General features: G+C 43.2%; 1 protein-coding gene across 1 annotated transcript in view; it reads left to right on the top strand.

Moving 5' to 3' along the window:
• The first annotated feature begins 1,063 nt into the window (after positions 1 to 1,063).
• Positions 1,064 to 17,936, top strand: part of pdlim2 (PDZ and LIM domain 2 (mystique)) — a 36,502-nt gene continuing 19,629 nt past the window's right edge. The window contains exons 1-5 of the mRNA XM_071923961.2: positions 1,064 to 1,378; positions 10,368 to 10,495; positions 12,598 to 12,749; positions 16,306 to 16,375; positions 17,054 to 17,205. Coding sequence (XP_071780062.1) covers positions 10,403 to 10,495; positions 12,598 to 12,749; positions 16,306 to 16,375; positions 17,054 to 17,205 — 467 coding nt within the window. The 5' untranslated portion in view covers positions 1,064 to 1,378; positions 10,368 to 10,402. The remainder of the gene's footprint in view (positions 1,379 to 10,367; positions 10,496 to 12,597; positions 12,750 to 16,305; positions 16,376 to 17,053; positions 17,206 to 17,936) is intronic.

Raw genomic sequence — 17,936 nt, 5'->3', positions numbered from 1 at the left:
TACATCATACAGTAGGCTATTTCATCAACATATTGTAGAACACAGACACACAGATACACTTACACTCACACACACATGCATGCAAACAAACACACACATGCACATACATGTGTACACATACTCAAATGGTACAAGCTCATGATGAAGGTGCACAAGGTAAGCTACTTTTTTTTTAACCTATGCCACAGTGCCAGAGTGTCACAGTGCAAGGTTAATGCAATATTTGTCAAAAATGATCCTGTCTGTCATTTTAGGGACAAATTAATATACATCCGAGTGATCGTTTTGCTATTAATCTTATAATGTTCATTTTTGTTACCAAATACCACACAAACATCACACAGCTTCATGAAAATTACAGATTTAATAACTAAACCAGAGGCATATTTATAGCATAGGTATATTTAGTTGAAATGACAATCACCAAAATAATTTTTATTCGTATTTAAAAAAGCTGTTAAATTGACACATCATCAATCATTGACACCAAATGGCATAGGCTATTATGCGTAGGTCGCCAAACTAGGCTTTGCAGTTTGCACAGACGCAGGAATGGGCAACCATGCAGCATGGAGGGCCGGGAGTCTGCAGGTTTTCATTCCAAACAAAGACTGCAGCAGCTGATTTCACTGATTAGCACACCTTCAACCAGAGAGGAGGAACTCATCAGTGAAATCCCCTGCTGTGGTGTTTGGTTGGAATGAAAACCTGACGTGTTCTCAATCCTAGCCCTTGGGACCCACAACACAGCTGGTTTCATCCATCTAATAAGTGACTTCACACCTGGGGCGCCAGGTGAATGCAATTAACTGCAATTAACTACCGTAGGATAGAAAAGCAGCAGTACTCTGGATTGAACGTCACTGGTTTAGCGGGCTGCGCACTGCGATGTTCCGTCTGCAGGTGGCGCGCTGACACAAAACGCCAACAGACGTTTGGACAAATGGCTCAATTATCACTCCGGTAACCTCTCTCTCCTCCTCCTCTCTTGTGCGACACGCCCCGGGTTGCAGCCTCTGTCAAGCCTTTTATTTTGGTAACAGCACATGGCACCGTGAGCTCATCCCACTGCGCGCCTGGCCACAGGTGGTTTCCATGCGTCTTATCTTTACATCGGGAGCAACATAAGAGATAAGACACTGTCGGCGCTTGATCATCGACTCAATAGGTCTAGATTGACGGAGGAAATTATAAAGCCGCTTTCTGTTTTTTTTCCCATTTTGGAGGCAATCGTTGCGTTAAAGTGAAGTGAACTGGGACTTGTTGTCTCCTGGGTGTGTGTCTGGTATTTTGCCGTGGAGCGCTCAGAGCGGATTAAGGACGCGCAGGTGTAGAAGGCAACACTGTTTCCCCCAGTAATCACACAACACTCACCTCGGTAAGTAAACTCAAATCACTATAATATTCAAATATGGACTTGCAGTGTGTTTGTGGTACTCGGTAGAGAGTTTACAGTGACCTTATTGCACTATATGGTATTTTTTTTATCCCCTATGGTATCATTATTGTTTTCTCACAACATTCGCATTGGGCAGACAGTGTAGTTTATATCTGTGATATTTCTATGATATTGTTCCAATACAATTATTTTTCATAACAGAGTGGCCTATACAACAAAGTGTCACGAGTGTTCATTTTGATATTACTTGCGTCACTCATGGAAAAAAAAAATCCTGTTAACATATTGTGTGGGAAACTTAAAAAAAAAAAGCAGCGAGGCATTGCTGATTATGATGGATGGCAGGTATGTTCAGTTCAGTTCAGTTCAGTTCAGTCACTTTATTATCCCAGATGGGAAACTTGACTTGCAGTCAGGGGCACAAGATAAAAAACAACACAAGTACAAAAACAAAAACAAAAAGTACAAAAACAAAAAGTACAAAAATTAAAGTGTGCAATACCCAGATGCTGGCTAATGATGCAGAATAAGTGGAAATTGAATGTCACTTTATGTAACTCACTAGAGAAAGTTAGCGGCCACACTGACTGTCTATCACCGCAAGTTTCCAGCACCAAGTATTCCACTTCTTCAGTAGCTCTGTGTTCAGGAGAGAAAGGCATGCCTGCATCTCTGCACATAAAGCAGTCAGTGTGATTTGTGAATGGGCCGGACCAGGTGGAACCTCAAGCCAGTATTTATGTCACATTAGACCAATTGGTGAAGCTGGTATGCTGTTATCTTTTCACTCCTCCTCTTAAAGTGGTTTGTTCAGGGTGATGACTCTGAATGCAGCGGGGCCATTGTGGTTCAAGTTCAAGCCAGCTGTTCAGGAATGTATTTTTCTCTCTCTCTCTCTCTCTCTCTCTCTCTCTCTCTCTCCCTCTCTCTCCCTCAAAGTGTCTAGACATGGCTGTTCCTTCAGGTCACTTCAAACCCAAAGCCAAGTGTTTAGGAATAAATAGACTTGGCTAGTGGGCCTGGCAGATGGGAAAGCACTCAAGGTGTTTCTCAGGGTTCACGTGTGATCCAGAACAGTCCCGGTGAAACCTCATGTTCCCCGCCCCGCTGACTGCTGTTTGTGTCCCTCTCCATTGTGATCGAGCCCTGCTGCCTTTCATGTGTCTGCTCTGCCTCCCCTCCTCTCACTTTCAATTGTGTTTGTTTCCTGGTGTTTTTTTTTGTTTTTTTTTTTTTAAAGCGCTATGCCGTTACTTACGCAGTCCAGAACAAAAACCAAGGTTTTTGGGTCCAGGGACCAAAAGCAGACCGCTGTAATTTTGGATGGAGCGAAGCAGTGGCTTTTTTTTTGAGAAAATAGGACACTGGCCAACTCATTACCTTCTGACTCAGGAAAGCTTTTTCATTTGTTTTACAATTGCTTTGAGGTTGGAGTTGAAGCAATAGAACTGCTTCACCCCTGTTCTGTAGTCTTCCTTTTTTAGTTCAGCTAAACATGACCTGAAAGTTTTTTTTGTATTTATCCTATGACAAGTTTTCTCAGTGAGGAACATGAACTTGAGTACCGTTGTGCAGGAAGCATCAGTCGGTATTATCTGTGCAGACTGAATGATGAAAGTCTTTTTCTGTTTGCTCTCGTCTCTGAGAAGTGTGGTTTTCAGGTCTATCTCAGGCAGGAGCGTTGCACTATGGTAACTTCTGACTGTTCTTTCTTAGTTTCACATAAAGCCAAGTTTGCTGGAAACGGCAGAGATGAGTTGGCGGAAACAGAGTACTTCTCCATCCTCACCACAGTTGCTTTGTGACCAGGCATCAAGGAAGATTGTGAATGGGCCGAGGCGCGTCATTGCAACAGGATATTCAGAGAACTTGCATGTGATGAGCTTGAACAAAGTGGTGGTTGGTGAACTTCCCTCTGTCTCTTGTCTTTTGTGAGGAGGGCCCAATGGTGCATGTAGAGGATGTGGTGAAACGGCCTGATTGCTGAGCAGCAGAGTGTGGAGTCTGTTTAGTGTGAACGGCAGTAACATGATCTCCAGATGATGATGCTGAGAGAGATAAGTGGAGCCAGTACCCCAGTGTCCTTGTCTTGTTAGAGACGGTCCTTCACAATGGACACAATCCAGCCCACTGTAGCACTGCTGCAAGAGCTGCAGGAGAGTAGCAGAGGGATTTCAAATAGGGGCTGTGCATGCATGACCGAGAATTAAGAATTAGCCGAGTCCTAGATAGCCTTTTTTTTTGTACTACAGTAAATAGTATAAAGGTTATTTAACATTGACTTGAAGATTATGTTATGTAATGATATCCTGCAGGAGTGTGTACCTGTCCCTGAGCCTTTTCCCACTGAAAAGGGAGGGACCCACAGAAATTATGGTTCAGATGATTACTATGATGACACATAAGCTGCCGCCCATGAGGATACAGAAACTCATCAAGCAACACCCTCTGCTGCCTTTTGAGCTCATCTGTTATTGTGTGATATTTTGTCATCACCTTAGCGATTGCAGCTATATTTGACCAAATGGGTGTGATTGGAGAACGCACAGAATGTTATTTCACACTACTCAGTCCAGGGAGAGGCTTGCCATTGCATTCTTGTCTTTTTATTCAGTGGGTGTGTGTCCAGGTAGGTATACCTATCCCTATCCGTCTGTGTACTTCCAAGAAACGCAGGGCAGAGTCGACACCAGACAAACATCACTCACACAGGCTGTGGAAAGTTCACACTGGTGTATGGCCACTAGCAAGAGATTTGTCAAGTGTGATTCATACCGAGAACATTCCCCTGCAGCCACAGTGGTTGATCTGAGTGTTCCTTCGCATCAAAGCTCAGCCAGGCCTTTCAGCGCAATGTACTGCATCTGCTATGTTAATCAAGCCATTCCCTCTGCATTAGCATATTGGGAGCCAGTTCTTCTGATTTTTTCCCCTGGAGTTCCAAGAGAAGAAAGGCAGTCTGAGTAAAAACTTGGTTCTTTCTATAACCAGGGGAAAGGTGAGGAGTTGGAGTAGGTTGCCACATTTTCTTTTCCATTTAAAAACAGACAAATATCAACTCTGGGGATAAATGAGGTGCTAATGCTTAGGATTTGCTCTGCTGAACATAATGAAATGCTTCCATCGTGATTGGTAGGCCGGGCATTTCATACAGCATGTTGTTTACCGGGCCATGTAACACATTTTCATAATTAATTTTCAGTATTTAATATTGCTATTTGTCAATATTGAATACTGATATAATAGTCAACAACCCTACTACTTGCCATATTTGTGGTGTGGTGACATACAGGTGGAGGTAATGACTCATCAGGGGTGTGTCAGCATACTTTTTCCACACTCACCTCTAGTCAGTTGCACACAAATTTTCAGACTTGTTTTGGCAAGTTTCATCCAATCATCCCAAATTACATCGTTTTGAAGTTACGGTAAACAGAGTAAAGTGAAGATTGCTCTGCGGCCACTTCAGCCAGGTCTGACTGTGTCAGAGGTGGAATGTGAGATGTTAAAGTGTTTCTGTAAGCCTCAACCCAAATGACACTCCAACACAGGTTCACCTCCCTGACCACCAGTCAGCTACAGTGAGGCTGTTATACCGTCCTCTGTCACCATATAGACGAAGACGAGTAGAAATGTCTATAATGGCAGTTACTTTCAGATCAGATTACAGTATAATAGGGAGATTTATAATATATGTGATAGAAGATTTCTAAGTAAGTGCCTTAAGCTTAATAGGTGTTTTGAACACCTAGGGCCTCATTTATTAAAAAAATGTTATTTAACTTTTAACAGGATATGGTTTTAGCTTCACAGACATTTGGAGAAAATCAATATAAAGTGCTGATTTTGACATGAATGTGTCCTTTTAATAAATTACTTGGATTTGCTTGGATTTGGCCATAAGCACAAAATGTGTAATTCAAATTGTTTTAAATGAAGCCCTTGAAGCTTCGCTCCCTGCATGTTGGAGCAGTGAGTCTTGAACCCAACATTGGGAAAGGCCTGTTCCTCTCCTTCATACCTCCGTTATCTCTTTTGCCTGTGGGGACAAACTGTCAAGAGTGCCTGAAGGCCTTTTTAATATATTGAGTGTGCTTGTATGACAAGTCTAAACTCTCCCTAGAGAGTGAGAATATCCCACTGGAAACTCGCCTGTCCCAAGTATTCTAGGTCTGCCACATTTTAATTTCATTACCTTTATCAAACTAATCATTGTCATCAGAATCAGAAATACTTTATTGATCCCCGAGGGGAAATTGGGAAATTGGGTTAAATTATTATTATTTTACCTTTGAACCTCTAGTAAATCCAGCCACCTGATGGTGTGCTTCATATAGTAGCAACATTGAGGTTAGGGTTCAACCGATGTGGGTTTTTGAAGGCCAGTGCTGATATTCACTATCTTTAAATTTGCAAGTATTGTGTGTTTTCCCCAGAATTGTGTTCTTGTCAGGGTGGAAAAGCCCCTGAAACAGCGTTTAGTCCATCATGCGGCACTTAAACTCTCCACTGAATCCCAAACTAATGAAACCCTTTTAGTGTTAGCAGCTCTTTAAGGCAGGGTGATCCACCGCTCCTATTCAGTGGTGTAGAGGAAACTCTGGGATACATTAGGCTTTAATTAATTTACAAAAACACTAGTGAACAGTTAAATAAATAAAACAAAGAGAATACAATTTCACTGCCTATTTTACAGTTTTTATGTAGCTGTGATCGGGGATAACATGACTGTATGATATCTGATATTTAATAAAAGCCCAAAACCAGCCTGATATCGGCCAACAGATGATCCATCTGACCCTCCTAATTTAGACTGTGGATATTATTGCCTCTTGTCTGTGCCAAACTTGACACTGTGCCATGTTTGTATGTGGTAAAGCTGTCCATTGTGCTAGTCGGAAGCAAAAGCGTTTCACTACTCGTACCAGTTTTTGCTCCTAATGCCTCTGTGCGGCCGATGAGCGCTGACATGCGAGCCACAGGGATGACTTCATGACTAGAACTCTTCCCATTGTGTAGGCGTGTTAAACGGTGCCGCCAAATTGGCATGGCAGCAAAAGCAGGGAGATGTCACCAGAACAGAATCCACTTTTAGGTTATTGTTTATGTGTGTTGGCAACCACTCAACAACACGTTTATAGAAGAAAGCTGTCATCAGACTGTGCTCAGTGCCTTGTTTTATTGGCCTAAGAGCTGCACAGAGGAGCTGGCTTGTACCTCATCAGTACTTTGAGTGCCACTTATCCTCACCACCATCTGTTTTCTACACACCCAGAGTGTTAGGTCAGCCACTTACTTTCACCCTCCTTTCACCTTGACATTATCAGCCACTCGTGTTTTTTATGATGCTGCCAGTGGACTTGTAAGCAGAGAATTAGCATGGCGCTTGGTTGGTAATGGGTCCACTACAGGAGAGACATTGGTCTGGCTCATGGAACTAATTGACATCCCCAGAGGCTGGGAAACTTCGGGTGGCTGTTCCCTGTCATTATCACAACAACACTCATTTCTGGAGGCCACAGCAATTAAAACACCCTAATGATGGTGAGGCCAGTAACCCTGCTAATTGGGCCAGTCTGCTAATGAGTGACTGGGTCTGCACTGCACATCCCAAACACTTGTGGAATGTACAGACGATCAAATGGGTCGGTGTTGGGAGGGACGGAGGGGAGCAGCGTGGCTGATGTCCTAGATCTGCTCCTGTTTGGTCTGTGAATCCAGCTGCTACTTCTCTACAAAGTTGCAACATCCTCATTTTTTTTGTGTGGAACTTTATGGTAACTGTATTATGCAATTTTTTTTAATCATTGACAGGCATTTATTACATAAAGCCATTGGGTAAGACCATGATTCAACTTGCCACAGTGTGTTTCTCACATTTTCTGATGTGCACAACGCTTTGGATCAGCTGGCGCTTTGTACTGTAACTTTGTATTGTGATCAGGAATTAACCTGTGATAACTTATGCGTTAATGTATTCAGAGGTACGAAAAACATGATAAGGCTATAATCTAGTAATTAAGGTTCATAAACTAATAATTTAAAAAAGTGGGTGGGACTTGTCCCACCCTCATATAATAGCTGCGACGCCCATGGTTCATATACTGATCTGCTCAATTACTATAGCCTACATGCTTTGTCACTCTGCACTCAGTATGTACAGTAAGCTTAATCAAAGTGCCAAAAGTCCAAGTATATTTGTGTTGATGGTCTGCAAACATGGCATTATGGCTTTATAGCAAAGTGGCATTTCAGCAGAGAAGATATACTGTCATAAGTGGATGCAAGACCAAGTTTTGTTTGTTAGTTGATCTTAAGCCACAGAGGTTGTGAAATTGATAACAAGTATGTAGAAATTTACAGAGGGAGGCAGTTTATACTTACCAAAATGGCTTATGGCATTGTCTGTGGGTACACCTGTTTATTACTTTATCTTGTTACTAGCAATATGTTTGAATTTTGGACGGTAACAGTATATCATTTTTCTGTCAATTCAATTTAAAAAATGTTTTATGAATGAAAGAACCCTGTGAAAATGCCTATTTTTGGCTGAAGGTGTAAACAGTCCAGTTAATTGAATATTTGGCAAATGAAAGGTATTCCATCACACCTAAAGTATTTATTCTTTTTTTAATTTGGAACATTCACACAGTCTTTATACTGGAATAGAAACAAAAGATAAGATAAATAATTGCAAAACAAAATGAACTTCCTCAAACCAAGTTCTTCCTCATCTTGATTATGTTGGGTTTTGTCCTGTCGAGGGTTTACAGAACACACTTCATTCTCCTCCTCCATGTCTCCTCTCTCAAACGTCAACAAATGCACACGGTGTGGTGAAGGTAAAGCAGACCTGCCCCCACGTTTTCAACTGTTTTGCAACTAGCAAACATTATTGCTATATCTCTACTGGTACACAAATTTCTACCGGTGTACGGTGTACATACAGACATACTGCCCACCACTTCTTGTTTCGCTAATGTCTTTAGCTCATATAAATGCACACTTTCTCAGTGTGCCAGTGGCTGAAACTGTCTTTCTCTACATATGTGTGTGTGTGTGTTTGCACAGGTGTTTATGTGTCTATGAACCTGTATGTCAGCCTGTCAATGTCATCCCCTCCCCACCCAATCACTACAGTACACCACAAAGCTCTGTGTCTCCACAGAAATGTAAAAGATAACCTGGAGCAACAAACTGAATCGTAGGTTACAGCAAGACAGAGAAATCACCAGCATAAAGACTTCCACCGATGGCAGTGGCTCCTCAGTGCTGTGGGACATGCTGGCATGGTTTTGGTCCACTTATTTCCGAGAACATAAGGTCACTTTTAATTATCACTAACAATGAATTTGGGTTAGGCTATTACCTTTTATGATGGTGGTGGAAAATACTGCCTGAGACACCATTTCCCATGCAGTAAATGGTTAATTGGGATTATATTGAGGGCTTTCACAACATCAGTGCCACACTCTAAACCATTTGGTTACATTTAGTGCCTTGCTGATTATCATTATCATCCTGGAGGATGCCACTCCCAGTGAGGGAGAAATGCATCATGGCATAAATTAGTTGCAAATACAATTTGCCTTGCTGTGTTCAGTTTAGAGCAGACAGAATGAATTAGAAAATCATTGGTGATGGTGAAGAGAGGTCATTTCACAACAAATTATTATTATTTGAATTGTTTGTTATACTGTCTGTCAACGGTGTGCACATGGGTAACTGGAGGGGAATTGGACAATGAATGACTCGTCTGCAGGCATCCCTAACAGCCTCAAAACCACTTGGAGACAATAATCATTGCCAAATCAATCACAACAAACAGAGATAGGCTTGTTTGTGCACACAGAATTTGCATGTATGGATCCTCATATTTGTATGTCTGCACAGACGAGCTACAGCAGAGACATGACGGTTATAATGATACACTAGCTACACAGGCTGCTGGAGAGAATCTAAATGCCACAGTAGCCTGCAATGCACTGTTATCACCAATTATAATATTGCAATGTGTAATTTTTTGAAAGCTCAACTCTCATTAGTTATTAAGGGCCTTCATCTGTGGAATCTGCTGCTGGGTATTTAACCCCTGAGGAGGCTGTCCAGATTTGACCAGATTTGAGATGGAAACCAAACATACTCTAAATAATTAGCAGAGGCATGAAAACGAATATTTAACTGTAATACCACATGATAATCAATGCTGACTGTCTGTCCCAACCACTGAAAATACTGTTCAGATGCACATGTTTGTGCTGACTGTGAATGTGGCAAAAATGGGATAAGCAAAGGACAATTTGGACTTTTTCTTGAAGATGCTGTGTGCTTCCAGCATGTACAATAATTGCATTAATCCCATTCCAGAAAAATAGCCCCATAGGAGTATAGAACCATCATAACCCCTCACTATGGTGATGCTTTATTTTGGCATCTCTTATATTTTGACCATACCCTCTAGTTTTAAAGTCAGACTGGACTGGTTGGGAAAAGCAGTACATTTTCTTACAATCCATATGAATCTAAATTAACGTATAATGAACATGCCTATAGATTTACTAGGCCCATCAACTGAAATGTGCAGCTCCTTGATCACTGTGGTAACACCACTTCTTAGTTCTTGCCTCAAAAGGACATTTGGATTTAATGAAACTCTGGCTTTGCAAGCACTTTAGCAATGTTAGTCATGTGTCTTTGGTTTCAGATTCCTCCCATTCCTATTTGATGTGGTTACACAATCTGTGTCAACGGGACTTAGGCCAGTGGAAGTGAAGTGTTGTTGGAGATAAAAGGCGGCTTATGCAAATGTTCGCTCTTTTCACCTGTTCACCTGATATTAAGCCTGGCCAGCAGAAACTCATGACTCTGATGAACGCATTCAGCCATGCACACGTTTATCATCTACATACATGCATACCGTATATGCACATGCTGTCTCATATTGACCATTTCCCTCTATTTTTTTCAGGGTTTTGACAGAGTGCGTGCTGACCTGATCGCTCGATGGCGCTGACAGTGAACTTGATCGGTCCTTCACCATGGGGCTTCAGAATATTCGGAGGCAGGGACTTCAAGAAGGCCATAACTGTATCGAAGGTACTTCCTAACAGCCTTACTGTAGCTGAACCGAGTCACACATTATCACACCATATCCTCTGTTTTTGTCAAAACATAGCCAGTAATGACATGCCATGCAAAGTCAACTTCCTCCGCTCTACCTCTTTTTTCTTGTCTTTGTTTGTGTCCACGGCTGCTTCGTACCTGTTTCCTTGACTACTGAACCAGTTAGAATGGAATGGAAGTAGACTACATTAGAAGGAAACCAGTGATTACAGTTTTAGTGGAAGTTGTGATGGGAGGGGGGTTCCTGATCCCAGAGTGTTGAGTGTGTGTGTGTGTGTGTGTGTGTGTGTGTGTGTGTATTTTTATGTATGAATATGGGCGTGAGTTATTGTTGCCTGCGCTAGTATGTGCGCAGACACACGTGCATTGGTAAATTCGTGTCGTAGCACGTGCGTGGCGTTTTTACCAATCTTATTTTTCAGAGTAGGGAAAGATAGAGCTGAAGAAGGGGAAACATTACCACTGGGAGCAGACAGAGCTCAGTAAACACCACCAGGAAACTCTGGGCAGACTAGCCTCTGCGTGCCAGAGACACCCAGTCCTGCCCACTGCACATCCTGGTCCTACATCACAACCACAGCCTGGATTTTTCCAGTAGGACTTCTCCAGTAGCTCCTCAAAACCTAAATGATAAATTATGCCAAACCATGGCAGGGTACCAATGCTTCAAACGGAATGAGTTTCAAAGCATTCATTGTCTTCCCCCTCCCTTAACAAGTTATGTTAGAAAAACAGGTCATCTCATAAATAATGGGCTTTCCATCTCATTTTGTTGCTGCTATCCAGTAAACAACACCAGCGTGTTTGCTTGTCTCAAATATCAAACGGGCTCTGTGAAGTGACAGGGATTCATGCTGAGAGAGAAACTTCATCATTGAGAGTGGTTTGCAAAATCCAGTCGGAGAAGCAGCATGCTACCCCCCCACCCCACCCCCCCAACCCACCACCATGGCATCCTATGGTTAGGCAGCCCATTTGCTTGGACCATCTGAAGTGGTTGGCACTGGGCACAGAAACGACATGGATGCCCACTTTTTTTATTCCTCTTGGCCTCAAAGATAGCTCGCCCCTGTTTCTGCCGGGGCACAGACCCTGGAAAAAAACCCAACACAGCTCTTAGTTTATGTGAAACCAGGCGTGTCCTGATCAGAAAAGGCACGCACTATTGTGGGTCACCACAGCAACGCTTAATTGCCTCTCGAGTGGGCCCACAGACATGGCACTTCTACCCTCTTGCTTGGCTAAACTAACAAACACGCTGTTGACTGGCATTCTCTCCGCATTCAGCCATTTTACCTCTAGAGACCCTTTCGTCCCCATCGATCGGCTCTTTGTTTATTTTGTTCTGCAGTCTTTGTTTTATTGCCTCTCTCTGTTTTTAATTGTGGGGCAAGCCTCGTTGGCGGCAAATGTCATACTTCTCTCTCAAGTTTAAGGACTTGCAGAGTCAACCTCCTCGTTTGGGCTTTTGTTTTAGTATGGCTGTGTGTGTGTGTGTGTGTGTGTGTATATGCCTGGGACACAGGAGCCAAGCTGAGAGCGGTGACTGGGATGTTGCGTTTCGGTCCATTAGTGTGGAATTCCTTCTGATGTAGGCAGTATTGCATTGGCTTTGACATGTGGTGAGGTTGGTGGCAAAGGTCAGGCCCAGTCAAACCATCAAGTTGTGTCTCGCTAATGACTTCTCCCCAAGGGTGTCATGAATCCCTCCACTGTTGACTGGTCCTGCCTGGTTCCATGTGTGTGAAGGGCCATGGCGTCTGTTGGTATTTACTACCGGCATTATGCAATATGAGGATTAGCTGGAGACAGACAGAGAGAGAGAATTAGACCTGGATTACCTGAATATGGGAAATTAGGGGAAGCAACTAGACACTCAGCCTAATCACATCACAGCCTTTTTTCATGGAATCTTTCATTAGCACTGCACGTCAGCCATTGACAAATGCTCCACACAGCCATGAGATACGCAGCTGTCTCTGCTCGCCAGATGGATAGCTTCCCTAAAGCGTTGCGTTCAGACCAGGTCCTGGGGCCAGTGGAACCTAACTGGAGCTCATTCCTCTGTTCGACAGGTCAACGGGGGCAGCAAGGCGGAGCAGGCGGCCCTGCAACCTGGCGACATTATCTTGGAGATCAACGGCGAGAACACGGCCGACATGCTGAACGTGGAGGCCCAGAACAAGATCAAGAACTCCAAGACCCAGCTGCAGCTGGTGGTGGAGAGGTACGCAGGGCATGCAGCTCTGGTTAAGAGGGAACCTACTGCAGATGTTTACATCGATCCATGCCTGCCGCCATGCTCCATAATTTATGTTGTACACATGCATACGTTGGTTTTATAAACATATCATGCGTCTATGTCATACAATTTATTGCACCATGGTGGCAACCACATCAACACCATACAAGTAGCTTACATGTGCCTGATTTTTTTTTGTGTGTTTGTGTGCCAGGTCCGCAGTCACCCCAGCTTCCATCTTTCTACTCTTTACACTGTTTTTTAACTTTATCATCCAAGCACCGTACAAACAAACAAGCGATTGTAATCAGGGGAAATGCCAGCATGTATCACGGCCATGCTGCCAAGCTGCACTGTTCTCTTCCCTGGTCCTTCTTAATAAACGCTGTTTTGAGATTTGCCAAGACTTTGTTTGGGTGACAGGGAGTTGGCTACCATAAAGGTTTTCCTTTTGAAATAGGACTGTTCTTGGCTGGCATTTTGATTAAAGGTCCTCTTTAAATTCTCATTTCTTGTCACTGTTGCTCCTCTCTCTCTCGCTCTCTCTGTCTGTCTCTCCCTCTTTCTCTCTCTCTCTCTCTCTCTCTCTGTCTCTCCCCCCCTATCTCTCTCTTGCTCTCTGTCTCTCCCTCTCTCTCTCACACATTGCACACACACACTCTCACATACTTCCTCCTTGGATGTCCTACATCCATGTGAGTGGATTTTTCCCTGCTGACCTCATGTCTCCCACCAAGCCAGAAACAACACCATGACTCCCTGCCTGCCCGGGACAATGGCACTGTGTAGCTCTGCCACATCCTGAATCCCACTCTCTTACTGTCAGTGGTTTCCAGTGGCGGGACCCTTATGTAAATGACAGGCTCCTCTCTTAAGGTCTCTTATCAAGCATATCATCTATTAACTATATTCATATACGCTCCTAAGAGCTCAATAATGGAGTGGTAACATTCTATGAGGTTTAGCTTGTTGTTTTTTTGCTTAGCTGAGAGCTCTCCCTTTTATCCCAGTGCCCTGCATATTAAAACATCTGGCTTGCAGTTTATCATCATCAAACCAGCAGTGATGTGGGTATTGGCCCTGTTCACACAGCTGGTGTTGCCCATTGGAAGAGGCTGGCATCAGCCCATCCTTAGAATAGAAGAGTGTTGGTTTAAGGCATGTCCGCCGCTGTACACAAGCAGCGCTTTAGTGTTGATGCATCCAACAACACATTCACCCCAGTCTTTGCTAAGTGGGGTTTTTATAGCACAAAGGAACCGCACCATCACTGTCATGTCATTGACGCTTAAAGCTTTCTAGTCGCCCTTTGTTCCTAGCTACTTGTTAGGGCTTCATTGTTCATTGACCCCTCGTGCATGATGTCACGTTGACCTAACCATTGCTCCCTCTCTGATCCTGTTGCTCTCTGTAATGGAGTCAACCATCAGAACAGCTGCTGGCCACGGCTATGCCACAGTGCTATATTTGTACACTAGAGTTTCCTCTTTGATACAGTGATGTTCTGTAGTGTTAGCATGTGTTCACTGTGTTTGTTTGTTTGGTTTTTTTTTGTGCTTGTTTTGAATCATGGCATCATGCTTGAGGGTTGAACTGTGGTCAATATTTATTGTTTTAAAGCTGGAATCTGGGATTTTTTTCCAGTAATAGTTATTTTATCCATCTGGACCATGGAGTCAGGTTACACAACACCAATTTGCAGTGTTACCATGGTTAGAGACACTCTCCACAGACCGCTATGGAAATTTTTGACCAGGTAGGGCGAAAGTCTGCTAACTATCCAACTAATGTTAGCCAACACAGGTTACCTGCGCTGCCAAGTGCCGCTAGCTAGTTAGCATACTGGCCGACCCAAAGAGCTTACAGTAAGTCATTTTTGGCCAACCTGACTGATATGCTAGCGGCACACACTGTAGGCTGTCCTTAATGTCAAGTTGCAATATTTACATCATTATAAGCCATGTTATTGCCTAATTTCATTACAAAAGTTACAATCATTGAAAGTCAAATTACCAGGGCTGGGGAAGTCATTTTTAATAGGGTGGGAGCTGTTTACTGGTGAGTTGACGCCACATGAATGACGCGCTTCTAAAACTTCTTTGATAATACTTCTGTGGTTGTTTGGTTGTAGTCCGAACATCATTTCAAATACTTTTTGCTGCCAGAGGGGGAGACAAAGCCGGGAAATCACAAATTTCAGCTTTAATGGTTTAATTCTGAGCAAAGAAGAGACTCTAAAAAATGCACTCATTTTGAAGAATCTCCCTCAGGCAGGTTAGCTCCATGGACCTTCCCAGCTATATGACAGCTATATGAGCTTTTACAGTTACAGTTCTCAGGCCCAGATTTATGTCCCTGCTCTCTTGCTCTACAGAAAGTAAGGCTATAATTTTCACGTCTGCGTGGTTTAAAGTGAATTAGTCCTTTCACCCCAAGCTAATTCATCCATCTGCTCTTGTACAGGAGACCTGTAGCCCGAGGTCAGAGGTTAGACGCAACACAGAGACGCCCATTAACCTAGAATACCTCTCATTGTCTGAAGACCGTAACTTTCTCCGGTTGTGCTGCTGCACAGGGCAGTAAGTGGAACTATTCCTAAACACAGGATGAACATTTTTCAACTGTCCAGTTCCTAATTCAAAGCAATGAGTTTTTCAGGCCTACCACGTTTATGTTTCCCCTACAGGAAGAAATGTCTTATGGCTGCTGTTGTATCAGCTTTCCTGTTCTTGCCATCTCTCTCCTGCATACAGTATGTGCAGCCCAGGCCACTGGAGGTGTGTTTCTGGGCGATTTACCGCAGGCATCCAGGGCTTTCCTGTGTGCCTCATTACCCCAGGCTTAACCGAGAGCCAGGCAGCCTCTGGCCCTGCAGCCAGGGGGGCACTATCTGTTTATACTGGCGCTTAGACTGCCCACATTTTCCCCTCCAAATTCAATGATGGAATTGCTTACAGAATATGTGTTTTTCTTTAAGAAAGCATAGCAAAAGAAGCCTGGAAAGCTGAAGATCCATGGGGAGAAAAGTTTCAAAAAGAGCTTTTAATGCTAGGAGCCGGCTGTACCTGTCTTCTGCAGAAGTCTCTTAAGATTCACAGCAACATACCAGTGGTTGTACTTGACAGCGCATTAGCAAAGGGGATGCCAGAAGTTGATTCCTTTTTACTGTCGCCAGCTTGCACTTGAAATGTAACTCACTTAGAATTACGACCCTGTCAAGATTGATTATTTTTGCGTCAATCAGCATTTTCTTTACAAAGTTGTTGAACATTATATTGCATACTTCCAGTAAATCAACTTGTTCAGAATGTCACTTTGGCCTTAAATGAAACGGCCTTAAATACCCTGCTGATTTATTCATCGTTGGCAACCTGAGCTGACTTCTGGTCTATGTTTTTGAAATTCAGCAGTGAGCTGAGGATTCAGACAGAGATGTACTGTACAGAGGAGAAATAAAAGTGGTTTAAAGTGTGGCTTTAAGTGTTGCCAAATATTATCAGTGTTGATGGTGAGTTGATCTCTGTTGTGTTTCTGTTTCCAGACCTGAACCACCCAGTCCTGGACAGACCAATGGCATCAGCACCCCCGAACAGCTGGCTGGACGCTTCCAGGTCAGTACTGCTTCTCTGCAGGGGCTTTAGTCTGTCTTCAGTTGGTTTGGTTTACTGGCAGCCATTTGGCTAATTAAGACATTCTTCCATAAACACTATGCTCAGAACCGCACCCTCCATCTCTTTTATTCATGACATTATTTATTAAGTTCCTGTCCTAATAGAATAATGAATAGTTTTTACAACACGGGGTACGTTTCTCTTCATTACTTCTAATGTTATATGACATCTCTGCTTATCAAGGATTTACAACAAGTCACGATGAGCTGGAATGAGACATTCCTGTGTGATTTGTACTAATGATGTATAACTCTGAGGCCCTGGGACAGTGGCAGATGGGAGATACAAGAGACTGTAGTAAATCAGTAGTTGTTCCTGTATCAGTAGTTGTTCCTGTGTTTTATTGCAATGCGGGACTGCTGCAGTCCCAAGGCTAAGGTGTATGTCTCGGTCTGTCATCGACCTACATGGTGATATTGAATAAATAATCTGTAGACCTGTTTGATGTTATGCCAGGATACCCCGCTTAGACATGCCCTTGTCTCCGAGATTCACGAGGGTTTCCTCTGCGCTTGTCACTACTGCGCTACACTGCAATAATTAAGACTTCTGTATCAAGTCATTGTTATGTTCGTAAAAACCAAAGCACTGACATTGCTCTGATACCATGTTTTGTAGGAAGCGGTGCTGGTGAGTCGAGACGAGAACCAGAACTACAGAGAGTACACCATCTCCAGCCCTGCGTCGCTGTCTCCTGGACCCTACTCCCCTGAGCCGCCCGCCAGCCCCGACGGCAAGAGGGAGAGGCTGACACCAACCAACAACAAGGGGTAGCTCACCTCACTGCATGTTTGACTTCAGGACATGGCATCGCTGTGTTCAGACAGGCAGATCAAATCTCATTGTTGTTTTTTCCACATATCCGATACGAGTCTGACACATATCTGATATTTACTTAACAAAAAAAACAAAAAAACATGGAATCCGATCTTTTCAGATCAGATTTAAACCACATTCGTAGGCGGTTTGAAATGTGATTTAAATCACATCTCTGAAAATGCAACTCAGTCTGAGCACTCAGATTAGATTTCAAGTGTTTTTGTCTTTTTATTTTTTTTTTACGTTAATCCCCACACGACACATATTTGATGTCACACGTAACAAGAGGAGAGCGGAAGGAGGACAAATGAAGAGGTTTGATGCCTCCTCAACATGGCAGATGCTACCCTGCTCCTCTGTTGACATCTCGTCTGATAAATGCATCATTATACAAGTCAGAATAAGCAGCGGTGAGACTTTCATGTCACTAGCTTGATGCACCCAAAATTGTAGGACAGAAAACACGCCCTAAGCCAGCGTGCCCACGCCTGCGTCGTTACCATGACAACCAATGTCGTAATGACGGCAAATGATTATACTGTCTGAACACACAAAACCGATCTGGTCACTTGTAAATTACAGTGTGGATAGTCAGCCAAGATCAGATTTAAAAACAAACAAACAAGAAAAAAACAAAAAACAGATTTTCCCTCTGCCTGAACATAGTGTAAGATATAGCAGC

This window comes from Centroberyx gerrardi, chromosome 8, assembly GCF_048128805.1.
Source record: "Centroberyx gerrardi isolate f3 chromosome 8, fCenGer3.hap1.cur.20231027, whole genome shotgun sequence".
NCBI classification, from domain to species: Eukaryota; Metazoa; Chordata; class Actinopteri; order Beryciformes; family Berycidae; genus Centroberyx; species Centroberyx gerrardi.
This window is presented reverse-complemented; position numbering and strand designations above follow the sequence as displayed.